Source organism: Aspergillus tanneri, assembly GCF_003426965.1.
Source record: "Aspergillus tanneri strain NIH1004 chromosome Unknown AapTan_2_pilon_pilon_pilon, whole genome shotgun sequence".
NCBI lineage: Eukaryota > Fungi > Ascomycota > Eurotiomycetes > Eurotiales > Aspergillaceae > Aspergillus > Aspergillus tanneri.
Genome location: NW_022984629.1, coordinates 1,353,788 through 1,381,699, shown reverse-complemented (window position 1 = coordinate 1,381,699; position 27,912 = coordinate 1,353,788). Strand labels below are relative to the sequence as shown.

Sequence of the window (27,912 nt, the reverse complement as noted above, 5' to 3'; positions counted from 1 at the left end):
GCATTTCGAAGTCGTTCATGCTCTGAATGGCTAACAGAATGGAGGGCACATCGGTCGGTCATCGGCTTCCTTGCTGCGAAACCAATGATTTGGCTCCAGTCTCCCATAACTTGCACCTGGGTATTTTGGTTCTGCGAGATATACCAGACGAATGGAGCTGTAATTTCCTTTTCTCCGAGCACATCAATCCGAACGACGGATGGATCAGACGCGCTGGACGAGCCGTGTCAGATGTCATGTGGAATACATTCCGAACGTCGCTGAATAAACAGCCCTCGGGGAAGCTGGTTGGCCTCTCACGTCTTATATCCAGGAACAGCTCCGTGCCTCTTGTTGTGGAAGAGGATCCTCAACGCTGGGTTCCGTCTTTTAGTGGAGAGAATCTGCGCTGGGAGGCGCTCGGTATTCTGTTTACTTACTGGGCGTTCGGGGCAATATCCTCGTCTCCGGAGAGCGAGGTCGTCTCGCGATTCAATAGCGAACATTATCCAGTTAGGGATCTAAAACAACTCATGGTGAGGGTGAAGAATTGCGCATCGCTTTGTATTGGTCTCTGCAAATATCTTTCGTCTAACGTTCTCCTGGTGTATCTGCTTTATAGGCACAATATCCGGGAATCTATCATCAATGGAGATAAGAGTACGTATCTGCCGTGTTTGTCTTCTATTAGACTCGTGATAGCGGCACATGATACTTACAATGGCAAGTTTCTCCTGTTGGAGACAACATGGGTATCTAGTCGCGGTTACCATATCTATTGGACTCCACAGAGAGTTGCCGAGCGATGTAGAGAAGACCACGAAACAGTGTGGGATGAGACGAAGGGTCTATGCAGCTGTGTTTAAAATTGACAAGGTTCTGTCAACGTTCAGGGGAAGACCACCACTGCTGAGTCGGGTTTACTCATCAGTGACGAAGACTTGTTGTCTGGGAGATGGGACAAACGAGTAGCTCTCTTGGATGTAAACTGATGGAGATGGCCGCATATATTCAGTGATTGTTCTACGAGCCCGCACAATGTTCGCAATGATCCGCGATGAGATCTTGGGATTAATTGAAGTAACAAGCAGTTCTCTGCCAGAATCTGATGTAGAACAAACATTGTATGCTGCTCTCTGTCTCTCCTCTTATGTCACTCACACAGTATAGGCGATTGAAAGAGAGGGCCTCTTGGGGGTATTTACTCGTAATTGCCCGCATGCATTGTATACAGAGTTAGCGACCTCGACGGATTCAATGTCCCTGGAGGCGATCTCTACGCCCGTATCCTTGTGCGATTGGTTTCTTATTGAAAGACTTTTGACCCGACGAAAGGTCGTCAATGAGCAGAATCTCGTTGGCACCAGTCGGGAAATGCTGGGTCTGACTCTGACATTCTGGAAGCACAAAGATCGCTTTAACGGGCTACACAGTGACTTTGAATGGCTGGTAAGCAACCATATCCCTCTCAGAGATCTCTCTGTCTCTCTTTGACATTATTCTAATTAACTCAGGCGATGCCATACGCTGTCCCTTCCGTGCAATCCTTTGTCTCGAGCTCCTTCGTCAAGAAGGCAATACAGAAACTTATTCCATCCGACTCCCGCGATCCGAAATCATCCAGTATCCTAGTTTGCTGATTGGTTTCCTGGACTGGGTCAGACCCATCTCATCATCTAGTGATCTGAATGATTTCATCACAAGGATTTTGGGCTGTGTTCTGAATCGAATTCTCGATGTGCCTGCTCTCACAAGGCCGATTCAGAACCCAGCGCTGGATTCCACTGTTTACAGTGAGGGTTTTGAGTGTCCGCAGTATCCTCATCTAAAGCTCATGCACACCTTTGACTGGATTGACTGGGATGTATCTGATTTTTCAGTTAACATTATAAGGATAAAGACATACGCATTCTGTGCTCGTATAAACCAATTGTCAATCTTGGCGCATGTAACCATGTTGCCCAGCACAACCAGGCGGTGAGCATCACCAACAACAGATCAACATCATCGTCGTATCTATAGTTCATCCCTCATTGCCATGAGTTTGAGTGGGATTACCAAGCGTAACAATTACATCCAAGGCAATGAGACGACTATGAATCCAGTTTGATACTGGTCTCGTTCACATTCCACTCGCTCCCTTTATCGTTCAACGGTTCAACCAACGGGACCCGAGCCAAGGAACTTAACATTTTTCCCCACATATTTGTCCCAAATTATTCCTATTTCTATTTACTGTTTCTCTAGGCTGGGTCGACCCAGAATCTAGAACCGATTCTCTAACAGAGTCCTTCCAATGGAGGAGACATTCCATGTCTCCAAGTTGACCGACGTCGTAGATTCGACGTATTCCCCTACCAAAGAGATCTATCCGCATCCCGATGGAGAAACAGAGCACTTAGTGCATGTGCTCAACTGCGGATACAATTCCTCTGAGTCGTCCACGCAGCCATCATCAAACGATATATTAGGCGTCGATCTCGACGACAACGACAATGGCGACCGACCCCAGGGACTGAATTCCCATTCCCGAGCGTCCAGTCGCTCCTCGGTTTCTTCATTGCCCATGTCAGTCCTCACCAATCAGATGGATACGATAAAACCGGCGATTGCGCACGAAGCACACGAACATATGTTCTGGGATGATCAGTACACAAGAGTACGGGGACAGGGACAGATGAAGCATATCCATACAATTCGGCAGCGCGAGGCGGCGTTTCGCAAACCGAGTTCTGTCAGAGCGATGCAGATGCATACAGAGGATGAAGGTGATGATGATTACTTGACACCGCCGAGACGACGAGGAGGACCCCGGACGTCGGATACCTCTGTGCGGTCATCTGGGTCGTCGCCGCTGAAGACATACCCGTATTACTCTCCCATGGTGTCTACAGGGAAACCGAAGGTGAAAAAGGAATATCCACTTGTGCTTTTGCATTGTACCCTGCTTCCCCCGTCTCTGCCTGTGCCGGGGCTAATGGGGCTTCCGGATCCGAAAATCCTGAAAGAGGTGCTGCCGTTGGAGTATTGGAGACGTTGGAAGCGGTTGGAGGAGAAGGTTGGATCGGGGATGCTGCGCGATCGTGGGGTGCTGATTTCCCATCCGGAGGATATGTATGACTTGTTGGAGGAGCGACTGCTAGAGAGCTTAGAGCTGCAGCGCCCACGGCTCGATCATGGTCATTTTGTAGGACATGACGAGACGGATTCCGAGAGAGAAGACCAGGCGAGTAGAGAGGAGAGCGAAACGGATGGCGAGCAGGGTGAAGAATGTCCCGACTGCGGTGGGCGGATCCTCAGACCGAACAATCTTAGTAGGAAATGGGAGATCAGGGTCTTTGCAGCCAACGGGTTGATGAGAGCCGGAGCCTGGGCTGCAGCCTGGAAGGAGATGGAGAAGGTGGACGTCGAGGTTGGTCTGTGGCTGCCGCCAGAAATCAGGAGAGAGTTAGAGAAAAGGTTGTTGGACAATGAGAAACCATCGTCGAGAAATCAGACAGGAATGATACAGCTCTTCGAACCTATCAACGAGACGGAGAGTCAGCCACGTTCATTGCATCAACAGACACCACCTTTGTCAAATGATGTCCAAATTCCCTGTGCTTCCAAGAGGTCTTCATCCCCGGTCCAGCAGAATGGACCATTTTATCGTCACAAACCCGAAATGGAGATCGCCATCCAGACCCTTCTGGTGAACTACGTCCGCGTCCTGGCCAGTGACCGGCGCAACGTTGCCATCGCTTTTCTCAGCATTCTTGTAGCCTTTTTCGCCATTGGCTCAGGACACAACTCTCCAGCATCAGATCTGCGTCCCTTTCCCCAGGATATGCTGCACCCTTCTCCCCCTTCATCTATCTCTCCGATACCAAGCTCATCTGTGGACTGGATGACCCCAGCCATTTCTGAAGTACCAATTCTAAACTCCTCGCCGATCTCCATCGAAACTGTCTCCTCATCCGCGAGCGTCATGGATCCCACGACTTCTGCTACTTCCCTTGATGCACAAGAAACCCCCCTTACTATGAGTGAACCCCGGACCCCTGAGCCTCCCCAAATCGCCTCCCTTTCCGAGGAAAAGGAAAATGCACATGCATCAGACAGTGCGGTATTCCCACCCGCAGAGCACAGCATAGAGACGACAGAACCAATAGCATCCGAAACCATGGAGCTAGAACCAACCCCTGAAAATGAGAATGACGATAATATCGAGGAATTGCCGGTACAGAATGATGACGAAATGGATGAGCAATTGATTGATTGATTGATATAATATGAGGAGGATCCAATTCACGACCGATATGAAACCATTAGCCAGTTTGTTACTGATACGTGAGTTAAGAGATTCTGGTAGTTTTGAATATCACCATTCTTAACTTCACTGGTACAGATAGATTTCCTTTTTAATACTTTATATATGTTTGTATACCTATCATTGAGAATTAATCACTTTTCATAGGTCAAGGCACCAGCACCTATAGTCAAGTTTATCTGTCAGTTGTATGCACGCGGTGTCTGTTTGTTCAAAAAAGGACGGTCACTTTTTGAACCACGTACCTGATTATGATATATCCAGTCCATCTGAAGGGAGACATCGTGATAAAGAGATGGTGGTCTGAAGGTATATATAATAGGACATCAGATAGGGTGAACACGAACTCAACTGACTTCCTTTCTCTATTCGACTTACTGTGGTCGATTTGTACATGTACTGTGTTCTATTTTCTATATGTTGGTCTCGTGGGTATATGGACGGGTTAGGTTAGTAGATCAGAAGTCTGTCTGGGACAGAACTTCGCTCTATATACTAGATTTGCTGAGGCTATAAACAAGATGTAGATCCTTTGAACTTCAGTGGGACTATGGAGGATGCTATCCTGTATACTACATTGGGAGTCTATAGTGTTCTACGATGAAGATAATATGCTTATGATGTAGGTGAGTTGATTCATTCTAATAGCTTTGCCTGCAAGAATACTACCACCTGGGTTCATCTTCCTGCAACCAGTTTAAGAAAGAAATATTCAACAAATCCCAGCTACATCCACTGGTGAATGATCAGCACAAACAGATAGAAAAAGAGGTATGACTCGCCTCATTGTAAAGTCGCGGCGGACGGTCACTGTCTCCTGCGGTTGGTCCGGCCAACAACTCTTGCGATTTCATTCACCTGGTAGGATCAGGCACCGGCTTTCATAATTTTGTGTTTCTTCTCTCGTTTCATTGAGCTTACTTTCTTTTTCTTTTTCCTTCTTCCTTTCACCTTTCACCTTCGCTTCCACTTTGACCGTGCATTCTTTACTCCACAGTAACAACCAACGTTGAATCTCCTTCGAATACCTTCGTCTTGTTCGAACACTTGATAGTTAAACCATTGAGCAAGTTTGACCCCTCTAGGGCATTTAGTGAAATCAATTAATCATCTACAGACAACCCTCACCATCGAGATGTCTCAAGTGACTCAGTACCAGTCTCTGTCGCCCTCCCGCTTGCTTCTGCTTCCCAGGGAATTACTTAATGGTATTTTTGCCAAGGTAAGCCACTTATCGTTGTAATTCTCCTGTCTTGGCTAATCAGACAAAGACTGGATTCGACGGCCTCATTAGTCTGTCGAGGGTGTGTAAGATGTTCCACGAAGTGGCAGCGTCTGTGCTGTACCGTTTCATGTACTATGGCCACCACGCCGATAGTGCTGTCATGACCCACCGTTCGCTGGAACAATTCGTTGCCATGACCAACACCATTCTCACAAGTGACTATAACTATGGCCGCTTCGTAAAGGACCTCGTTCTGGGTAGCGAGTACTCGGCGGAAGTAGCCGGTCATCGTGTCAATTCTGTCAAGAAAGAAGCATATTCGCATGACAGTGGACGGTTTCTCGTTACCCTTATGGCGGCACTATTGCACAAAACTAGGACCTTGCTCCACTTCAAGTAAGCAATCTTATCTGTATCCAGGAGTTCTCGCTAACATACCTGCCCTTGAGATGGGACATCCCGGTCGAGGTCACTCCATCCCTGTTCAAGGCCCTCGGGAGGGTGCCACATCTCCAGGTACTGCATATTCGTTTCCCACCACCACTCCGTCTGAAAATTGCCACCGAGGTAGTCACCCCTTCAAACTATCCGACGCATCCACATCACCATCTTCAGCCGGGCCAGGCGTTCCCTCATGGGCCCCTGCACATCTCCCCCGACGATGATATCCGTTTTCTCAGAGACCTTGAGGCACTCAAGGACCCTCGCAATTTCTCTCTCTTTTCCAATCTCCAGGAGTTATCGGCTCTTGATATCGGTATCCTGGGGTACGTTCCAGAGATTGCGAAGTGCATTTCAAGGTCTTCTTCCACGCTGCGAAGTTTGAAACTGTCCTTCTCTGATGAACGCGCGGTGAAGGCTCGGAGAAAGGCTGAAAATGCCAATGCAGCCCCCAGTGGGAATGCCTTCGCTTTGGCGGCCAGAACCTTGCCACTGGATCCTGCTGCACACAGGGAACTCAAGATCCAAGAGAGGACATTGTCAACTATTTTCGGCTTGAAAATCTCAGCGCCTCAGGAACGCGTGAATAGAGTGCTTGGTAATTACTTCCATGCGGAAGATCAATCCACAGTCCTTAAGGCAGAAGTTCAAAACAACCGAGATCATGCATTTGTCACAGCGGCCCGCCAGATAGCACAAGCGATGCCCCTGCTCATGATCCCCAACCCCGAATCATCACTGGTTGCGCAGGTGCTACTCAAGATGGATAAAGCCTGCAGTATGTTTCTTAGTCAGGGTCCAAACAGCTTCCCTACGGCCAATGCAGACTCCTCCCACGCTGCTCTCCCGTCGGGCTCTGTGCTTCCTGAAATATCCGGTTCAACAAGCACTGCCGTCCCAGCATCTGCACTGACTGATCACACCACCAACGTCGACATTAAGCATCCTGATATGCTCGACGAAGGTGAGGATCAGGTGTTCACAGATGCTGGAGATGCCAGTGCGGGGATCAGTAGTACAAGGCCTTCTCGAAATGAGAGAGCGGAGACACAATCCACCCTTCCCAAAGTCAGAGAAAAAGCGGTGCGTGACGAAAACAGATCGAATGAACGATCTCGGGCGCAAACAATCAGAGAATACATCCATAGCGCTCATGGCTTGCCACTTGACTTTTTGTCCATCCATCAGATTCCCGTGGACGCTGTTGTGTTAACTCGCGGAGTCAACGTGACGAATCTTAAGCACCTCGCCCTGCTGAATGTTGGCCCGCAGGGTCCGATCTGGGCCGCATTGAAGAAACACAACAGCGAAAACGCCCTCGAGCTAGAATCGATCCACACCGACCAAGTATCCAAAACCTTTCTTTCTTTCGTCCATAGCCTGGATGAGGTCACGGAGCTATTCATTATCGAACGCAGTCCCAAGGCCAAAGTCCCAACCATGCAGCCAAAGACGGATGTCGGCATTGCGGACATCAGGCGACACATCCTCAAGAAACACATCTGTAGTCTTGAGCGTCTGGTCATACGGAACGACGCTGACGACAGTTGGGTTGTGGACACACGCACTGCCCGCCTCATCACCACCTATGGATACGGTCTTTCGGAACTTGGAATTGGCATTACCCCTACCAGTTTCGTAAGTGCTTCTGACTTTTCCATATAGTGGATGATTAACACAACCTGCAGCACGATATCATCCGAGAGATCGGTGGCTTCACTAGTCTAATCGCCCTGCAGCTCTTTTTGCATTGTCGCGACATGTGTAACAGCATGATTAACGAGCTGCACTGCTCCGTATTCGACAACATCTCTCATTATCCCCAGTTGGTCATCGAGTACGTGGGCATGTGTTATGGCATCCACGGCATCGCATCAAACTCTATCATAGAGGTTAACTCTGAAGACGAAGAAGACGAACCGAACTCACTTCGCTCCTCAGATCCTCGTGCTGAGACCCCTATGTCAGATAACGAGGAGGACATCCCCGCTTCTGTTCAGGGATCCCCAAGCCAGGTAGCCCAGACTGGGGGGGCCAACAGAGAAGGACCTGGAATAACCGCAAGAGAAAAAATTCGATCGTGTGATCTGACTAATATCAAGATGTGGGAGGCAGCGATGTGGAATTTCAAGCTGTGACACGAGGTTCATCACAACGCGTTCGCTTGCGCGGTTATTTACAAGCCCAGAGTCGCGGTCTGATTCTGATTCAAATTGGAATTGCTGTAAGATTTTTGCTCACTGCTTTTCATTACCTCACACTAGTATTCATTTTTTCTATTCCCAGCTCAAATTTGGTTCACTTGTCCCCCTGGGTGGGATTGTTTCTTACACATGGAGATTTATGTCTGGATAATTGGTGATAAGATATCTTGGGCCAGTGGCCTCCTTTATAAGGACATGGGGCTATAGGTGAAATATATGCATCTAGCAGACTAAGCATTAGCAAAGGACGAATGTTATTTCACGTTCTAGAGCAGAAGAGCATTTGAAGTATAGATCCGATTCTATCATATGCTAAGCACTTAGTCATCATATGTCACGCCGCCCGGAGATATGAATCCCCGCCACTGTTCTTTCAAATAAAACAGACTGTCAAGGCTCACGAAAGACGCACAAGATGGCAGGCAAGAAAGGAGGTGAGAACACCAAAAAGGCGGCTGGCAATGCCCGCGTACGTACAGCCCTATTCCTGAAATTTATACCAGACACTATCAATTGTCAACTACTCAACAGCTTGACCACGCCCCCACTTCACCAACGCAATTATATATGAGCATGCAACCAGACTAATAGTGCACAAACAAATAGAAGGCAGAAGCCGCAGCCAACAAGAAGGCAGCTGAAGATTCCAAGCGTGCCGCAGAGGAAGACAAGGCCTGGCAGAAAGGAGCTAAAAACAACTCCAAGAAGTGCGCCAACCCCGCCATATACCTTTCCTCAAATTTGCTTCCGAGTGACAGTTGACTCATGCTATCCTGAATAACTACAGGGAAGATGCAGAAGCCAAGAAAGCCGAAGCAGCACGTAAAAAAGCCGAACGGGATGCCATGCTCGCCGCCGAAGAGGCCTCTCAACCGTCCAAGGGCAAGGGCAACGCTAAACAAGCGCAGAAGAAGACCCGCGGTCTGGACCTGGCGCAGCTCGATGACGAGCCTGCGTCTCGGAAGGGATCCACGCTTAATGCTTCTGGTATCGATAATGCTTTAGATGCACTGTCGTTGACCAGCAAGGATTCGTCCAAGATAGATCGACACCCAGAGCGGCGATACAAGGCGGCCTATGCAGCGTACGAGGCACGGCGCATGCCCGAGATTGAGCAGGAGAACCCGGGGTTGAGGAGACAGCAACGGATCGAGCTAGTGAAGAAGGAGTTTGACAAGAGCGAGGAGAACCCGTTCAACCAGGCGCATGTGGCATTTGATGCGTCTCGCGAGGAGCTGGCTAATGTAAGAGAGGCAGAGAGAAGGAAGGTGGAAGCCAGGTTGGGGAAATGATCTCAGTATTCAGGGTTACTGTTCTTTTGCGAGATTCTGGTAACTCCCAAGGTGCTCGACCATCGTGTCTGGAGAACGTTGATATACCCAGCTTTCTTTTGTGTTTGATCTTGATTTTCTGGATGGCCTGATGGGATAGGATGTGGATATATTGCCATCTCTCCGGATTAAATATAGAGAAGTTAGATATTCGCTATCTGTCGGGCTCCACTGCCAGGACTTTGGACAGCCAAATTGACCTTCCTAAACTACGTCTGTTCGAGCTAAACACAAAATAGTATAGAAAATTTGGTGTATTCACATTGGTCTTCAAGCACAAGTGTCACTGCCGAGACTAAAATTGGTATCATGCAATCTAATATCCAATACAGGATGAAGAAAATAGAAAAGAGCACCAGCACCCATGTCTAAAGTGGAACAAAAAGAATAAGACCGGGTTTGGGACTGATGTGAGATCCGTACTACCCCATGACGGCTCGCACATCCCACACAAACAAGTTCTCGTCCCATCCCACGCTCGCGCACCAACCTTCACTACCAAACAGGCACCAGTCGAGTCCCGTCACAAACTCAGTGTGATGTCCCATCCGGCCCAACTCTGCACCCATAACCGGACTCGGTCCTGCGTGCAAGATGTCGATGTCTCCGACTACTCCTGCGGGTGACTGGTCAGTCCAAGCACGACAAGTCATGTCATAACCGCCACTGAGAAGCACGTTGGAGAGATGTGGTGACCAAGAAATCTTGCGAATGCCGTAATCGTGTCCAACCATGACGGCTTGAGGACCCTGCTGAGGAGCACGGATATCGAACGTGCGAATGGTGCGATCCACACCGGCTGTTGCCAGGACCGACGGACGGTATTTGTTCCAATCATGTGTCAAAGCTTCAGATGGAGGACAGGCGGCCGGCGGGACACCCGGGACACCAGGGACGGAAGACGCCGGGGCCGCATGAATAGGGATTTGCATGACGAGGTGGTTGGAGGCCGAGGCCGGAGTGCGAAGGTCAAAGAGGCGGAGATAAGAATCGGAGGCCACGCAAGAAACAATATCGGGCGAGTGTGGCGAGAAAGCCGCGGAATATGTACAGCTGTGGGTTGGAAGAGTGACAAGGGAGTGAGGACGATGAGGAGACCAGACGCGCACAGTGCCGTCCCAACTGCTGGAGCAGAAGCGATCCTTGACAACAAGATTCCAGTTGACACTTAAGACCTCGCGGTTGTGCTCTTTCCAGTTCTGAATGGGGAAATCATTTAGGTTACAGTCGAACAGCTTTATGCTACCGTCACCAGAGGCAACGAGGGCCTGGCTTTCATGGATCTCGGACCAGGCAAGGTCATAGAGCGAATCTTGGGTGGTGAACCTGGAGACAGAGAGAGACTGGTCAGCCTAGGGGGCAATGGGGAAGGCGATGGCAGTCCATACGATTTCAAGGGCGCAATCCCATTCGGAGTGAGTTCCAGGACGAAGAGTCGTCCATTTCCTACCAGCCCAAAATTGGACGACGCGGCGACCGCAAGCCGATTGTCGAAGAATGGGGAGTACTTGACCGCACAGCCGTGGTAACCCTCAGTGCGGTAACGAAGCATGGTTTTCTAGGATGGGGAGGGGGGGGGGAGGAGAGAAAGACCATGCAAAAGACAGAAAGAGAGGAGACGGTTGAACTTGTCTAGACCAGATCCATCACCAGAGGAGATCCAGAAAGATTGCGGAAAGCCAAAACAAGCGAGGAAGTCCCGGGGCTGGAGTGCCTGAGGCGAGAATGCGGGGAGACAAGCCGAGGTTGAGCGTGACCAGCTATTACGTCATTATCTATATAGAGTCAGAGAGTCTCTGAAGGCAGTATCTTCAATATCCCTATATCAAAGGAGGAACTGGGGCTAACTCCAGCGCACAATGATAGATAGAATGCTGCAATTCATGGAGTCTTTCCCATAAGGACCCATTATAGCAAGTATACAAAGAGGTAGCTTGCGAGGCTATGTGGCCTCCAAAACTGCCTATCTTCTTTGATGATTCAATGGACAGCAGAGCAAACAGAACAGTATTTAACAATGTACTATACAGAGCAAAAAAATGACACACAGGTCACCTCATCTGTTTATTTCGAGACCATTTGATTATGACATCAACAATCGTTTCCGGCCATCGTCTGTCACAATGAGGACAGTATCCAAACAAGAGCTCATTTGAAAGACAAATCACAAGGCTAAACACGATGCACATCTGAAGGATCTTAAATGAAAATCATGCCTACAGTCAATCTTCCAACTACTCGGCCGCCTTCGAGCTCCTTGAAACTGAGGTGAATCGACTCGGCGACCAACCCGGCTTGCGTTCCCTCCCCCACAATCCCGATCGAGATTCCCTCATTCTCTCTTGCGGTCCCATAATTTACCGCACGAAGTTTGCCCCGGGATCCAATCGTCTCCTCCGGATCTTCCTACATGCGCTCACCGAGACCCTATCGGCTCTTGCGCGCTGTCTCCTCGGGTCGCAGAAGGAATTTCATGCTTTGAAAAAACATACGCATCCAGACTGTCCAGTATTAAGGAACTAGGCGAGAGAGCTAGCGAGCGGGCCAGTGAGAGGGCTGTTCGAGAAGCTTTCCGCGAGTGGAAAATTACTCGAATTACCAGTTCCGTTGAGGATATGTCTAGCCGTGGACGATGTAGTGTTGGCCTCTTTAACAAAGAGACTGGATGCTGCTGAATCAGAAAACGATGCCAACAATTAGCAATTTCCAGTCAATGTCGTTGAGGAGAATTTCCCGGACGTGCCACGGAGGAATTCAAATCCAGCTAGGGCGACATATCCCAGGAGTGCGATTGTGGTGCTGTTATAGGTAGTTGAAGTGTAGGATGGGTTGCGTCAGGGAAAGGGTCTCGCGGAGTACCATCAGCCAGGTCAGGTATACATTGGGGACCATCAGTGGGAGCTGCAGTCGAATGTACTATAGAGGAGATCATGCGTGTATATGGCGTGCATGGCCATAACCGTTGATATATTTTGAATGATACTCCTTGTGGCCAAGCTGTCACTAGGAGTTGATGAACTCCCACACCAATCCATCAAAATCAGGGACACCTGTCATTCCAAATAAGTCTTCGAATGAAGTATCACCAAAGAGCTGCAGCGTTTCCGGGTCATCCATTAGCGACCCTGGGAGTATCTCAGAGTCATTAGATCCAGGGAGATTCACTGCCGAATTTAGAGAATCTCGTTGCTCTCCGTCATCAGGATCCATGCGCATTTGTGTCTGAGGAGCAGGGAGTTGTTGAGTATCACTTCTGGGGCGGCCACTCGAACGAAGGCGTGAAGTACTCGGAGGTCCTGCAGCGCATCTGCTTTTCACCAGACGTTTCATCGTAACCCCGGATATCTCTTCAACACAGTTTCTGACTCGCTGTGCCTCAAGCCAATACTCGCCAATGCTGCTAAGTATGTTGAGGGATGAGGTAAGGTTCGCAGACAGCTCATCAATGTGAGCATTTGCGGCAATTTCAGGTAACTTCCAGATGCTATGTAGCACAACAAGTGTTCCCAGGAAAATAGAATGGACAACTAGTCGGCTATACTGCAAACAGTCGTTCTTATATAAATCTCGGAAGCTTTCGAGTAGTCCCATCGCATGGCGGTAACACAGGACTGAGGATTGCTCAGATGGCTGTGGAATGGCTGGACTAGGCCGCAGCACAAGAATCATCATCTCGTGGTATTTCACCTCGCAGAGCTTAGCACTCATGCTGTTATCGCTCGGAGAGACCTCTGATTTCCAGGTTCGTAACCTTTCCAGCATCTCCTGTTGCCAACCGAAGATATCCCGCACTGGCGGGTAAGCGTATGCCGGTGGATCCCGAGATATACTATGCATAATGTATTTAATCTCCGAATTCAGACGAGCAGCTTTAAACAAGTGTATTCCAAATGAGATATGCGAGAGCGGTTGGTCTATAGCTCTTTCAATGGGATTTTCTTTTATCAGTTCGTAATCTGCAACATCCATAGGAAGCTTTGCACGTCAGTTAGTCATGTATAAGGAGGCTTGGCTGTCGTGCTACTCACTCGCAAATCGCACGCTTCGTCCCTGATGCCGACCGGCCGTCCCATCATCGTAGCTATAGTTCGATCAAAAGTGTAAACTACCCAGAAAACTCTTGTCCTCATCTCCTGTTCAAAGAGAGATATCTGCAGAGAAGGCGTGTTGCGCACGTCGCGCTGTAGGCCCAGATCGATCAGTGATGCTAGGCATTGATAGTTGAGGTTCCAAATATTGATGCCACAAGACGGGTTATGCAGTGCATAAATCATGAGCAGCAGCAGAGATTGAAGGCCCACCAATGATCCGTCAGGACAGAACTGATTAAAATATTGCATTGCCATAGAGTAGAATCCTTCGGAAGGAAGGCGGACCTTAGATCTCCGCGAAAGGTCCGAGGCTGCGATTGCTAAGACCATGTATACTTGAAATGCCACTGCTGGGGACACTTGTTCAGACCCATAGATCTGTTCAACATACCCCATATGGGAAGGCTGGTGCAGGAATGGATAGCTAACATGTATAGTCTGGAAGTACTTGGACGAAAGTTCCATGGTACTTTGCCGTCGTGGGGGCAATGAGGCCGGCGCATTCAGAAGTTCCGCCACTAAGGAGATGGGGTCACCTGAAGCTGAGCCTGTAGAGTCATTCGCTAAATGCCTCCGCTGTTGATTCCGGCCAGCATTTGAGAAGACAAGATTGGCAAAGAAATACCCGCTAGATGGTCCAATGTAGCGCGGCTCGCTTCCTGGTGAAAGCGAGACCAGGCCAACCTCATGTGCTTGACGAGATTCCATTCGTGGAAAAGCACGCAGCGGATGAGCTGAGACATTTAGATTTTGGGACCTGTCTTGTTCTATACCATGTTCAACGTCCATAGTGTGCTCTTGCTCTGGGCTAAGAATATGGTTCTCGTCACGATCCTCGTCGAATACGATCGGCTCATCTACATGGGGTTCCTCGAGACTAGGGCCTTGAGTAAGGTCCACATTGGGACAGCTCTCTTGAACCATGGATTCTAGCCACTTAATCCGTTTCTCCATTTTCGCGATGTACCTGTATTGTGATCAGATCAGATTAAGCGACATGTTCAACAGGGTAGGACATACGAGCGGTTAACCACCTGTTTTCCATCATTGATACAAGGAACGCTGGCCTTCTGACATGATCCGCAGCGTGGAGTTTGTCCATCACACTGGTGTAGTATACCTGTTAGAAAAGATTCTGAAGAGTGTCAACTGCACAGAAACGTACACGGATCTTCCGTCGTTGGCAGCGACGGCAGGCGGCGCGGTTCCGATTCTTTCTCAACAGCTCCATGGCAGATGGATTAACAGATTATTCTATCCGACTGCATTTCGCATCTGAAGATTATCGGTTGAATTGTTATTGAATATTTGGGAAGAGAGAACGGCTGCGAAGAGAGGCACACGGTTGAAAATGGAAAGAAATTGGCGACGACAAACGGAGTTTTTCCGTCGGCTTCGGATGTCACCCGCCTGTTTTCCATCATACTCGTTTATTCAGAAATGCCCATTATTGCAGCACATCGGATTATAATAATTTCTATGATTTTCATAGCGTTATTCGCTACTCCAAGCAGAGAAAGGACTGCAACAGGTGGTACGATTTGATCCTGTCGGATGTCAAATATTAGCTGTCACAGACAGTAGGTTTGAGTTCGCACAATACAGCTATGCCTGCGATAAAAATTCTAGGAAATAAAGGTTCAGGATGCATATGTCCCGTTCTATAAATTAACCCTCTCTCTCCTTTCTGAACATAGATATGTGAAGCTTTTTTTTCAGATGGCCTAGATATGTATCTGCACATACTCCTGATTGGTCACTTCCAGATCAATCACGTGTAGTTGCTCTCCACCGTTGTTATACGAATATCTCTTCATTGTAATCGCTGGAAACCACACTCATCGACTAATGGCTTCTTCTCTATGCAGACGGTCTTCCCGATGGACCGTTTTGTATCCAGAAAAAGGCCACGGCCCAGCTCACTGGCTGCGCTGCCGCCGTTACCATCAAACACGCATACGTCGCTTTCCGAGGAAGACTCAACGGATGTGAAATTGGCACAGCTCGTATCGCTTTTTCCAGGAACGCCTCAGGATACGCTTATTGATATTCTTGTATCCTGTGGCGGTTCGGTAGAGACGGCCTCTTCCACTATCTCAGCGCAATTTGAGTCCGGCCCACCTAAGAAACGAGCAGTACTAGGGGCACCAGCGATCCAAACATCACTAACGTCTCATGTCCTTACATCTGAGAAGACACCATCGATATCCAAAAGTCCTCTCACTAAGAAGGGGAGGACCATTCATCTCTTTTCCCCTGAAGATATTGCCGCTCATACCCCATGTACTATTATCCACAATTTTCTGCCGTCACAGCAGGCAAATGCACTCCTTCTGGAGCTCCTGGGCGAATCAAAATATTTCTCCAGGTATAAGTTCCAATTATTCGAGCGAACAGTGGAAAGCCCACATTCAGCCAGTGTATATGTCTCTACGCCCGAAGAATTCAGGCAACACACATCCGACTATACTTATGGAGGCACCTTCCGCTCCAACGTGCGGCAGGTCACTCCTAACATGCGCGCAGTCTCTACTAAAGTCCAACGCGCGGTGAATGACGCTATCCAGGAACGAATCCGGTCATCCTATCCAAATGGGCAAAAGCTGAAGTACCAATCACCAAGGGAATGGATTCCCAATGCTGCGTTTGTGAATTGCTACGATGGCCCAGCAGAATGTGTTGGGTATCACTCGGATGAGCTGACCTATCTGGGTCCCCGAGCTATTATTGGCAGTCTGAGCCTGGGTGTGGAACGAGAATTCCGAGTCCGGAGGATTGTACCGTACGATGATATTGAGCAGTATGAGGAAGAAACCTCCCATTCCCCTGAATCAGCATTGTTGTCGGAATCCAATCGATCCCGAAAAGCTGCCGGCGCTCGGGCCGATGCTCAAGGCCAGATCTCGATACACCTACCACACAATTCTCTTCTGGTAATGCATGCCGAAATGCAAGAAGAATGGAAGCATTCCATTGCCTCTGCACAAACCATCTCACCACATCCATTGTCAGGAAACCGCCGTATCAACATCACTTACCGTTGGTATCGAGACTCTCTCCATCCACGAAACATACCTCGATGCCATTGTGGTGAACATACAATCCTGCGATGTGCTCAGCGCAAACGTGAATCGAAGGGTAGATATATGTGGATGTGCTATACCGGGTTTGCGCCTGGGAAAAAGGGGTGTGGCTTCTTTCAATGGGCCGAGTTTGATGATGATGGCGAGCCTCTCTGGAAGAATAAATTTGAGGACAATGCCCCTGCATTGAAAAACTTCGTCGATAAGTAGTACAAGAATTGTACTTGGCGTTCAAGCAACAGCCGAAGTCACCGCCAGCATGATATGTCAGAGACATCGGTGTTATTTCAAGTGTCACCAACTAGATCACCAACTAGACATCTTAATGTCAGACAAGGTCTTGGATGATTCTTCTTATTCTTGCATCTTTGGGCTAGGAAGCCAAGATACCTCTTCTCGCTTGTGCACTCGCCAAGAATCTTCACAGTATAGTAGTCGAAATCATAGAACGAACAGCAGCAAGGCAAGTTCGGTCTTCTGGACATACACACAATGCGTACACGAACTAGGATATTATCGGTTTTGACATGGTTATTTTGGAGTAAGTCATGGTCTCTGGAAGTGTGCTTGCTCAATAGGCAGTTCGAGATGGTGATATGGTCTTGTAGCAGTGAGCCCTCTAGAGTTTGGCTTCCCAGATGTGAGCAGCTCTTTGCAATTTGATTGATAGGCTGGCCACACTACTGCTACATCAGGGCTAAGCCCCGTACATTTTTTGGTGATACTGCCTCATACCACAATAAATATCTGGAGGTTTGAAAGCTGATGTCCAGATATCAAGCCTCTTTCACTAATGGCATTGCTCGATCGATATAAAGAGCACCCATGGACTGCTAATTAAGGACTCCTGTTAGGGTACTTGTCGCCAAACCTACCAGGCTTCTTGTTGGCTGGGTGTGCATGTGTACTATTAATTCTATAATTTCGTCATGTGTAGCAAAGCTTATGTCCAAGAAACGGGCCGTCAAGTATCATCGAGGATTGATAATTTGGACCAGTATATACAGTATTCGGCAAAATCATAAAAATATCCGTATGATACAAGCTTGGTAACACTAGTCGTTGAGCTTATGAGAAAGAAAAGCCTGTTGTCTCCCTCCATACTGGATGATATGTGTGTTGGCATATATCGCTGTGATCAGGAAGTTGCAAACCCGACCAGGTTCTTTCCAACAATCTTGCAGTAGTCAATAACTCCCAAGCCTTATTCGCGGAATTTTATATATATATTTGTTATCATTTCCTCTGCCGATGGGTATAGTCTTTGCCGCTGGACGCAACACAGGGCTTTCCAAAACCTATATTACCGAATGAATAACCTTGTGTAAAGCAGTGGTAAGGCCTCAATAATGGTGTACGACTGTCCAGAATCATTGACACTTCGCCCTCTTTCCTTTATTTATTTATTTTTTTTTTTTTACCCCCATTCTTTGAAAGGTAAAATAGCCACGGGGGGTGCGCATTCACACATATGCGATTGTAGGAAATAGTATATCCATTCGCAGCCTATCTCAGCCCCTTTTTTACGCCTTTTGGCCTCATCCGTGTACCTGTCCTACATTTTGTAAGTTGGTCATTCATCACAAGATGACATGCTTATCTCACTCACCTATTTGGATAAGGTATTCTCATGTACCCGAAGACAAGCATGCACGGGATGCTAATAGACCAAGGATCGCTGATCTTCGTCAAACAGTCTCTCTTTCCTCAACAGGTTCCCGCCACATAGAAGCTTGGGAGCAATCAGTTGCCTCACAAGAGGTGGTAGGTGTGGGATCCGTTCGCCTTTTACGGCGTTTTATACGCGATTTGAGACAAGAGGTGCATTTAACATGAGAACCGGAGCTCCAAAATTCCGAGCAAGCCAGAGCTGCAGCAAAAACGCATCCGATGACGAGTATCGGGACGAGGACCAACGCAAGCACAATGATCGAGGTCTTGTATTGAGTATACAGACGTTTAGACATACTTGCTGGGAAATTATGCAGAGTGGGTGGTCAGGCATAGAAAGATCAGTAAAAATAATACTATAAGCTTTGAATATAGAGGACACAGAGTAGCCGTCGAACTTTCCATGCGGTTTTTGTCGCCCGACGGTAGTGAGTGTGGCATTCGAGGGAAAGAGCCACCTGCAAGGGCCAAGTACAGTAGGTTAATCCATTTCGGTTGGATGATTATGCCATAAATGAAAGCCAATCCAAACTATTGGCCATTGAAATTAACGCTGAATCGGCTATGCATCGAATAATTGGTATAACAATAGGCAGAAAATCCGTACTATTGAAGCGCTTTCTCCGTCGCTGGCATTATCATTTCTTTAATTGATGACAACTTGGCATCGTCCAACCGAGAAAAACGAATCTAGGAGCTCTAGATTAGCAACGAAAACAAGGGAACTACACTAGAACTTGACTACTGATCGCAATTCATACGGAAAGGAAATTTAATCATACCATGTCCTCTGTTCCCCCTCGAGCAGAGTTTCCAAACAGAGTCGAGTCCGACTGACTGGCCTCAATCTCATGTTGGACCCGCTTTGCCCAAATTCCATCCCAATGCCAGTCGCCGGGAAGCCGAGCCTGCGGACTTCCTCGTTTAGGATTATAGCTCACACCAGAGTTATTGATATCCTTTCGGTGGGCTTTCCATGCATGCCAAGCACTTGGATTCCCAGCAGCTTCTATTGGCAAAGAGTCGAGAACCGTTTCGTTATCAAACGTAGATCGGATATAGTTCAACAAAACCGATACTGGAACAGAACTCGGTTTTTCTATAGGTTTAGAGAACCGTGAGACGTCAGGTTCCTCTCCCTTATTGACATCCACTTCATTCTCTAATTGCGACGTAGGCGAAGAAGGGTCCTCTCCGGCCTTATCCTTGTTTGCTGCAGCCTCCTCACCAACACTTGAGCCATGCACGCTTACCGCAGTCGATGAGGCATTTGAATTGGTACCGTTACTCTTGTTCCGGCCAAACCAGTGGGGAAATCCATGGCGAAGGCTGAAGCCACCGGGGGGTAAGCGCTCTTCGTCTGTCGCGCTCACTGGGTCTTCGCTAGAAGCATTTGTACTGAAGGTATAAGTAGTGAGGGGCACAATCAGCGGATGGAAGACATCGGTGGCAAAGGTGACCAAGGGTGGGAGATCAGGATAGGAAGAAGGGAAATGAATTTGGAAGCGGAGGATGGCCGTGGCATAGGGACCTAGACAAGATGATCAGCTTCCTGCCACTTCGATGGCTTTTTTCCGAACAATCTCTGGGGAAAGAATAGCATACCCGAACGGACAAAGATGACACCAATCCACAGAGTAGGATCATTCGGGGTCATGCTCACATATGTACCAGGAGGGGCTGCATGTTGTAGACTTGCGCTGTATTCGGACAGTTAACACCACAGTCGACCGTCCATCGGTGACAAGAACAGCCCGACTCACAACTCCAAAAACAGTTGATGCTTGCGCAGAGCAGGAATATTCGGTAACTGGGTTGTCGACATTGTGCGGAGAGGCAACAGACAGCCAGTATAATTAATCGCACGTCGAGTTTCTCACTCGCGCGTTGAGGAAGGGAGACTCCGACTCAGCTAAGCCAAACTAGTCCAGTTTAAGTCCGCTATCTCCGGGAGTAGTATATGCCTAAGGCAGAAACTGTACACTGCATGATATAGTAGAAAAGCAACGGCTGAAAGTTAAGAATTCTTTCGTATAATACATTGATTGCATAAGGTCTAGTCTTGTGGCGACCACTTCAGAGGCACCGTCAAAGCATTTCATCATGAAACCACTCATCTAACCAAGCGCCAGAACTAAAATCTAAAAAAGAATAAATGCCCTATCGACCGTAGATATTCCAATAGTCATGAGGGCCACGGTGTGTCAATAGTCCCCCCGGGAGAACTGCATGGACACCCTTTCCAACTCAGAGTTTGGTCGGATGAGGCCCATGATCATCATTCCTTCACCAACGCCTTCGTAAATGCCACCGGCAACGCTTTCTATCCACCAGGCGGCCAGATTCGACACTGTTGTGCCCAATTGTCCCTCACGCAAACTGAGTGTGCAAGAGCCCAGAGTAAAACCACCTTTGGTCAAACTGTCTGCAGCGTTGGCAGTTGCAGCAATAGTTCGCTCCGTAATGTGGTGGGACCGTTCGAATTGATAGAGCTTCCGTAGGAGTAGTTTAATATACGGCATCAGAAACTGAAGTATGATGAAGAGCCAAATGATACCTGATGACAGCAATCGATGAAGATATGACCTCCCATGTTGATACCTTGCTGAGGATTGCTGATTGGGAAAACCTGCTGCATGAGGAGCCATCTCGGCCGTCGGTAGGGTAAATTTGACTTTATCAGGAAGGTTACGTCTAATTCTCGCAGACTCTTCAGAAGTTAAATCCTTCGGAGCAGCATCAAGAAGATAGCCCAGAGCATTTATGTACAACGACCGCACCAAGCGTCTGTCACAGTGTGACTGTTGAGCTTCGTATGCTGCATTCTGCAGGAAGTTCAGCGCTGCACGAGAAGGTCAGCAACAAAATGTATTCTTCAACAGAAGCGCAAAACGAAGTCGACGCTACATATAAAGCAATAACATACCTGGGTGAACTCGATTCCACCGTACCCCAGAAACCACCTCATGCTTTGATGTTACGGGCCTCAAAGTTCCTCCAGCACCGGTATCCTCTGGGGCAAATTCGTCTTTGTTATTCATTGGGCTTCCGAAGATCGAACAGTCACCTGAACCTTGGCTGACAACAGTACTACTAGTGGTGGTAGCCGTAGCAGGGCGCTGACTATCAGAGGTATCGTATCTGGCCGTGTAGTATTCCAAATCCGATTCAGAATAGGACGATACCATAGGCCGGGTGCTGATCTCTTTCCCACCAATGTCCGTACTTGTTGTTGAGCTAGAAATATCGTCAAATGTGCCGGAGCGATCAGTGGATTGATATAGATGAGGGATGCGTCGTCTAATGGATGCTGAAATAACAGGTGCGAGGACTTTCAGCCCTGGAAGATAGAAGGTGACGTCTCCCCATTCTCTGCATTTGTTGTTCATCTTATCAATCTTTCTGGGTAGAAAACGAAAGGTGGGTGAGGAGGGGTAATGCAGGCGGTAGTAATGCGTATATCTGACGCAGCGGATCTACTAGATAGATAACGGTATGTAGCTCCGTAGTGATGACAATAGTGGCTTAGTGCTTCCCAAAACGTAAACATTAAGGAATGATCAGGTGCAATCTGACATTGTATATAGTGTGCAAAACCCTGCGACGGATATATCCATAACGGATAGAAGAGAACTGACACAGTAGTTGACAAGGGAAAGAAATTAAAAAGCACAGAAAAAAGGAGCACCTGCGGGGGCGAAGAAAAACGGCCGAGCATCACATGTCAGTCATAACCACCCCACGTGGTTCTTTCCTTATCATTCTCAATCGGCCTGTCAAACGGCCCGAGTCTACGCCCTGACACTACGACACTACGCCCTTCGCAAGAACATGACTAGGTAAGATGTATTTGCAAATGACTAACTCAATACATTCTATCACGCTAGGTATAAGAAGGGGCAAACAGTTCTTTCAAATCCCATAGACTCTCATAACACATCCATACCTATAAACAAAAGAAAATCAGATAGAGGAGAAAACTTTCAATTTATTCTGTCCATAACGCTTCCTCTATATCAATTTTTAAAAATTAACTTTTACCTTCCATATCAAGCTTCACCCTTACCAGGGTAGTGCGGTCCCTCAGGCATTGCAACACCTTGAATGGGAACAGCGTCAGTCATCAAAGCCTCTACTTGCTTCGGGGGACTGGGAATAGAAATCGGGGCAACATGTGACGTCGAAATAGCCCCTACATCTTCCGCCGGTTCAAATTCGCCTCCATGCCCATCATTCCCTCCATAGTCCAACCCTTGTAAACCCTCAAGGTCCAGCTCACCATAGTTATCATTCAAGCGCTGCAAGAACACAGGGTCGAACCCCATTTGAATAAATGGATCGACAGATCCGCTCAAAGGTGTCGAAAAGGATGAAGGCCCGGCAGACAAGCAGCTTCCCCAATCGGTGGACAACCCTGATTGGGGTGCCGGGGGGATCATCCCAGCACTACCCGTATAGCTACCAGCCGAGCTCCCGGGGATGCTTGCGGCAACCGAAGACTGACCTGTTCCTGGTAAGGCCGGGCTTTGGAAGCCAGATCCAAAGTTGATAGGGCTGAAAGGTCGCTGATGACGCAAGGACCTTGCCGACAAGTTGGTCTCGAGAGGAGGTCGTCGTAAGCCCCCATCAGCAGCAAATGGAGGTCGCATGCCCAGATTTGCAAATTGGATATGCTCCGAGTTCGGAACAGCCTCGATGCCTGTATCCCGCTTGAGAATGCTAAGCCAGACAGGGTTATCAGCACAAGTTTGGTTCCAGCGGTCATCAGTCCCATATATGATTAGACGGGCTCGATCCTGTAACATCTGATCCGTCGGGATAGTGCCCAGCGCTCTCTCATTGTGAATGTAGGCAGTTAATTCTCGCTTGAGGCGATAAAAACAATTGGCATCGTCCGGTACATCAAGATTTGGTATCTGTCCTTGGGATTGGGATGTCGTAAAAGGGTCCAAAGTGTTACGCTCGTTGCCATTAAGATACGGTGGCATGGCGTTTTCTACCAGGCTCTGAACAAGAGGGTCAAAACCCCAGTCACCCTGCCATTGAGTCATATCGGCACCATTCTTGAAATGAGCAGCAAGATGGTCAGTTCGGCCTTTCCAAGTCGTGAGGATCGATCCGCAAAACCCGCATCGAGATCGTATCTCGCAGGTGTTACTTCGCCATTTGTCCATGGAAGAATGAAACTTCACGTTATGCATTAGTCTCAAGTGCTGGTTAAGGTGGTCCTTCCTGTAAAACGTCCGCTCAGTAGGAGTCTTCTCCTGGCAGCAGCTATAATTGTGTGATTCGAGATGATCATTGTCTGGGTTAATCGCCATGCAGAATACACAGCGGTTTGCACCATCAATGAAGGCCACGCCCCCAAAGGGCGAGCAAGTCCACTTCTCAAGGGCTAAGTGCAATGACTTTTCATGCCGCTGCCAGTCATATTTGGTTTGGAAAGAGTCAGCACAGAAAGTACATTGAAAGATTCGAGCCGATTGGGCTTTTTGTTGATTGAAAATGTTCGTAGGTGCAGAGGGCTTGCGGCGACGACGACGACGCTCTTTCCGATCCATCGAGCCAAAGGAGCCAAGGGAGGAACGATGGGAAAACGCAGATGCAAAAGAGAGGTCAGATATGGAGGAGTGACTTGCTGAGCGACTTGTCTCTAAGCTACTAATGGATGGAGTATGAATCGCATTGGAGTTGGCATGGCTTGAGTCATTACTAGACCCAGCCTTCCGAGAATGGGAGGACACGTGACCTGTCTGGGACGATCGCTGTCGGACAGAGTCCAGTGATGTGTTGACAAGGGCACGAAGAATATCAGACGTAGCAGCAGGTTCGTTTTCAGGAGGTGAGTACTTCCAACGTTCCAGCGGAGTCATGAGCGTGTGATCCACAGGGGGGGCTGTTGCCTAGGAATATCAATAGCCCCGGGAACAGGAGAATTGCTGCGTGGAGCAGGACGAACTTTACCACGCCGCCTGGCATTAGCAAGCCAATCATTGATTTGGGTCCGTTTCAGTCCTGTACGCTGCTTCAATTCATCTTTCTCCCGGTCATTGGGGTACGGATGGTCGCTATGCTCCTGGAGCCATGCTTTAAGGACCCGGACCGCCTCGCGCGAAAGCCGTGAACTGCTCTTCCGCGTCCGGGAGTCGGTTTCCTCGGAAAATCCGATGCCGGAGAACGACTTGAGCGCCTTTTTTCCCGTAAGGCCACCAGTTGGGATATCGAAGTTTTCATTGATCGTGTCTAGAGTGTCCAGAAACTTGCCAGGTGCTTTGGCATGAGTGAAACTGCATTTTCGGTAGAGGGAGATGCAACAAGTGCAGCCATTTTGCATGACACCTCTCTTCGCAACGAAGCAATCCAAGCCCATGTGTCGGCAAAAAATCGCAGGGCTCATTGGCACGAGACATGGGGTGGATTTCATCCAGGGTAGGATCAGATGCATCTTGCATTGGTTGCTTTGTAACATTCTGTTCTACAGTTTTGCTTGAGAACTCCAGGGGTTGACCCATGCAAAGCGACTCATAGTTTGCAACGGCATCATTTTCGTCGAGCTCGATGTTATCCGAAGCCACATCATCTTCCCTCATATAAGATCCACACGATGCCTCATCAAAGTCGAAGTACTCCATTTTCACATAAATACTTCGATTTGGCTCAGGTGCGAATCAACGAGAAACGGCCTCGTTTCCGTTCAGAAAGGTCAGGAAATATTTGCAGTCAAAGTCGCGTCAAAGAGGGGCTGAAAAGCAGCCTCACAAGAAGACTATTGTGGAGGGGAAATTGGTAAATGAACAGAAGGGTGGATTGGCGGGTGGACATGTCAGATTCCAAGAAAAAGGATAGCTTTTTTCGTCTGGGGTATCAAAAGCATGCCGGAACAGCACATGAGCCTTGGTAGTACTCCGTACCTTCCAGTGGATCGTGGAGCAGATTTCGTCTAACGGCCCTTTAGAGGCAGCTACTTGGAGAAATCTATGGACGGGAAACTGTCGTATTGTCAGCCCAAACGGCACCACCAATGATCATGTGGCTGTGAACAGCATGGAGAATCATATTCAGCTGTCTGATCCTATCGGGAGCGCAGTGCCGTTCAACCAAGAATGGATAAAAATATTGGGTAGTACGGAGTGTCCGGAGAAGGCTCTCCAGTCCGGTTCGTCGGCTGCGAAAATCGAAGACTGGGAAGGTGGAACTAAGCCAAAGCCCCAGTCACGTTGGCTGCCATTGCTGCACGCCCTTTCAATGACAGCACTATGCCTTATCGGGGTAGGCAGATCGGCGCGGGGAGGAGAACACGACCTGTCTAGCCGGATTTGGCAGGGATGAATCACACTCCGTCCAACGATATCGGCGATTGAGAAACCCATTATCATTGTAGATATGGAAAGTGAGACCAATTGATCCATGTCCACGTATAAAACTAAAACCTTAGAATGCGACCCACATGTCGGACTGCTGGCTCGTGTTCAATTCCCATGTCCCATATTATAAATTGTCTGATCATCTAATACGCTCGGACGCGATGCCAAGTGTGGAGTAGATAGTCTTTGGCCTCTAGCAGTTATCTCAACTTGCATCCGAACTCGGATCTTATCGATGATGGCATGTGACTCTGACCATGCCAGCCAGTAGGTGTTCAGTGGTAATTTAAGGGTACAGGGCACATTTTATTCCCGAGCACTCTGTGGCAGCTGACGAAGGGGAAAATAAATGGTGTAAAAATTAAATCATAAAAATGGATGAAATATTTTTTTATACCTCCGATAGGGGGAATCGAACCCCCGGCTGCCGTGTGAGAGACGGCGATGTTAGCCACTACACCATATCGGATTGTTGGCGGAAAGCTTTTTCGAGACTGGCTACTTAACTGAAAACAACGGGGTTGCGAACTATCAACACCAAGATTCCTGACCATCAACTACTCTGTTCATCATTTCAACATATCTTGCCCCTATATAATTGTTCTCTTCACTTAATCATCTTGCTTCCTTCCTTTTCTTTCCGGTTGATATACATGTTCCGTAGGACTGGTCATATGAATGGAGCTCAATGCATATGTATATTTTTTCTCACGACCCTTTAATGAAACTGTCACTTCCCAAATTTCTGGTTAAACTCATCTGTCACCCTCCTTGTCGTGCCAGTTATGTCAAATCCGAATGACAGCAGATGGATACAGAATAATTCTTCAGCGACAGTCGTACAACGCTGCCATCAGTGGCCGTCGCTTGCTCAATTTGTTGCCTAACGTATTTCTCAACGTCTCCAAGATCCCAGGGCTTCTTTTTCCGAAAAATCACCAGCATGCTATTCGAATCATATTTGACGCCACCATATAATTCCACCCAGAATTCTACCCCCAAGTCATTGGTCGCTTTCTCTATCTGGCTACCGACAAGTCCTAAAACTGGGATACCTTTGGAGATCCAATCATAACTGCCTTGGCAAGTTCATAGTTCCGACACATCATCCATACAGCACCCCATGGGATTTAACGTGATGAAGAGGAATGCCCTCCCGATCCGAAAAAACCCCTGAAGTGCACCCACTTGATAGATGGTCATCGTGGGGAGCTCTTCCGAAGGTAGCTTATCTCCCGTCGTCCAGAACCCTGGAGATCCGGTAGTCTAGGGTGAGCCCCAATCCGAACATTATGGGCTTTACGGCTTCGGATTGTCTCCATCATGATCAAAGGATCGCTACCATGGAATTCATATGCAATGTTTGCAATGTTGATCACGGGAAGAAGCTCTAGATCAAGGTTACAGGTCTAGTTCCCCTACTGCGAGCGGTGTCGGCTGCATGCCAACTGTTGACAATTCGGCAGCTGGTAAAGTGGAAAACGAAAGAAAACGAAGAAATGACCTACAGCTCCCGCCGTATCGCAATTAATCAACGCTTTTTGCTGCTTGGGTGCCATTTTAGTTTCCGGGTCGTTTCGCTGCTCGAAAGAATTTTAATAAATCAAAAAGAATGCCACAGCGGCCGAGTAAGGCAAATAAGGGGAAAGTGAACAAGGCAGCAGTGAAGTCTATCGCAGATGAAGGCGAGGAGGGGGTCCTAGGCACTTATCAAGAATGAAGAGCCTGGGATTGTTGACTCTGCGTTCTACCCCGACTCTCCAATTGCGGATCACCGTGCAACTCCAAAGCTTGATATACCGAAGACCTGACTCGCGCCACTGCCTTTCAGTTATTGCCCTATCATTGGGTCATAGCACTGAGAGCCCATGGTGCCCAACTTGAAATAAGAGCATTATGTCTTGACCATTTATCTTGTAAGATCTTGAGATTTGTGAAACACACGGCGTTCCTCTCAGCTGCGTTCCTTTCTCACAATGGAACCTCTCAGAACGCCGCTGATCGCCAACCGCGATCAGATTGCGGTCAGGATTCTGAAAATAACCAAATAAGGACGGCACTGTTTCATGCGTCGTTTAGTCGCATCGGCTGCGTAGAAAAAGTGGCGACTAAATTCTGCCTAAGAAAGCTTAACATCCAGACAATCTCCGTATATACCGAACCGGATACAGCTTTTACTCAAGCCCACCTAGGAGCTAAAGGCTTTCTTCTGTC

General features: G+C 48.2%; 10 protein-coding genes and 1 non-coding gene across 11 annotated transcripts; 5 read left to right on the top strand and 6 right to left on the bottom strand.

Moving 5' to 3' along the window:
* Positions 1-38: 38 nt before the first annotated feature.
* On the top strand, positions 39-1,619 carry ATNIH1004_000426 (uncharacterized protein; the record flags this gene model as incomplete). Its single annotated transcript, XM_033565140.1, has 3 exons — positions 39-515; positions 1,150-1,428; positions 1,494-1,619. The coding sequence occupies 3 exons, from the start codon at positions 39-41 to the stop codon at positions 1,617-1,619; spliced, it is 882 nt and encodes a 293-aa protein (XP_033430897.1).
* Positions 1,620-2,275: 656 nt separating this feature from the next.
* Positions 2,276-4,240, top strand: ATNIH1004_000425 (uncharacterized protein; the record flags this gene model as incomplete). The annotated part of the gene is made up of 1 exon (XM_033565139.1): positions 2,276-4,240. The coding sequence occupies one exon, from the start codon at positions 2,276-2,278 to the stop codon at positions 4,238-4,240; it is 1,965 nt and encodes a 654-aa protein (XP_033430896.1).
* Positions 4,241-5,423: 1,183 nt separating this feature from the next.
* ATNIH1004_000424 (uncharacterized protein) lies at positions 5,424-8,092 on the top strand (the record flags this gene model as incomplete). The annotated part of the gene is made up of 4 exons (XM_033565138.1): positions 5,424-5,510; positions 5,560-5,909; positions 5,963-7,592; positions 7,643-8,092. 4 exons carry the CDS (start codon positions 5,424-5,426, stop codon positions 8,090-8,092), a joined length of 2,517 nt encoding a protein of 838 aa, XP_033430895.1.
* Positions 8,093-8,573: 481 nt separating this feature from the next.
* Positions 8,574-9,450, top strand: ATNIH1004_000423 (DUF1014 domain protein; the record flags this gene model as incomplete). Its single annotated transcript, XM_033565137.1, has 3 exons — positions 8,574-8,627; positions 8,765-8,865; positions 8,946-9,450. 3 exons carry the CDS (start codon positions 8,574-8,576, stop codon positions 9,448-9,450), a joined length of 660 nt encoding a protein of 219 aa, XP_033430894.1.
* Positions 9,451-9,911: 461 nt separating this feature from the next.
* Positions 9,912-11,041, bottom strand: pex7 (putative peroxisome biosynthesis protein (Peroxine-7); the record flags this gene model as incomplete). The annotated part of the gene is made up of 2 exons (XM_033565136.1): positions 9,912-10,815; positions 10,878-11,041. The coding sequence occupies 2 exons, from the start codon at positions 11,039-11,041 to the stop codon at positions 9,912-9,914; spliced, it is 1,068 nt and encodes a 355-aa protein (XP_033430893.1).
* A 1,451-nt stretch (positions 11,042-12,492) lies between these two features.
* ATNIH1004_000421 (Zn(II)2Cys6 transcription factor) lies at positions 12,493-14,811 on the bottom strand (the record flags this gene model as incomplete). Its single annotated transcript, XM_033565135.1, has 4 exons — positions 12,493-13,464; positions 13,518-14,547; positions 14,601-14,686; positions 14,746-14,811. 4 exons carry the CDS (start codon positions 14,809-14,811, stop codon positions 12,493-12,495), a joined length of 2,154 nt encoding a protein of 717 aa, XP_033430892.1.
* Positions 14,812-15,442: 631 nt separating this feature from the next.
* ATNIH1004_000420 (putative CUE domain protein) lies at positions 15,443-16,873 on the top strand (the record flags this gene model as incomplete). The annotated part of the gene is made up of 1 exon (XM_033565134.1): positions 15,443-16,873. The coding sequence occupies one exon, from the start codon at positions 15,443-15,445 to the stop codon at positions 16,871-16,873; it is 1,431 nt and encodes a 476-aa protein (XP_033430891.1).
* A 2,237-nt stretch (positions 16,874-19,110) lies between these two features.
* On the bottom strand, positions 19,111-20,159 carry ATNIH1004_000419 (putative ubiquitin-conjugating enzyme; the record flags this gene model as incomplete). The annotated part of the gene is made up of 3 exons (XM_033565133.1): positions 19,111-19,865; positions 19,940-20,034; positions 20,098-20,159. The coding sequence occupies 3 exons, from the start codon at positions 20,157-20,159 to the stop codon at positions 19,111-19,113; spliced, it is 912 nt and encodes a 303-aa protein (XP_033430890.1).
* A 379-nt stretch (positions 20,160-20,538) lies between these two features.
* Positions 20,539-21,522, bottom strand: ATNIH1004_000418 (uncharacterized protein; the record flags this gene model as incomplete). The annotated part of the gene is made up of 2 exons (XM_033565132.1): positions 20,539-21,176; positions 21,261-21,522. The coding sequence occupies 2 exons, from the start codon at positions 21,520-21,522 to the stop codon at positions 20,539-20,541; spliced, it is 900 nt and encodes a 299-aa protein (XP_033430889.1).
* Positions 21,523-22,383: 861 nt separating this feature from the next.
* ATNIH1004_000417 (putative homeobox and C2H2 transcription factor) lies at positions 22,384-25,363 on the bottom strand (the record flags this gene model as incomplete). The annotated part of the gene is made up of 5 exons (XM_033565131.1): positions 22,384-24,237; positions 24,294-24,604; positions 24,687-24,919; positions 25,246-25,274; positions 25,325-25,363. 5 exons carry the CDS (start codon positions 25,361-25,363, stop codon positions 22,384-22,386), a joined length of 2,466 nt encoding a protein of 821 aa, XP_033430888.1.
* Positions 25,364-26,095: 732 nt separating this feature from the next.
* Positions 26,096-26,167, bottom strand: ATNIH1004_000416. The gene has a single exon. It is a non-coding gene; the product is annotated as a tRNA-Glu (tRNA).
* Between the last annotated feature and the right edge of the window lie 1,745 nt (positions 26,168-27,912).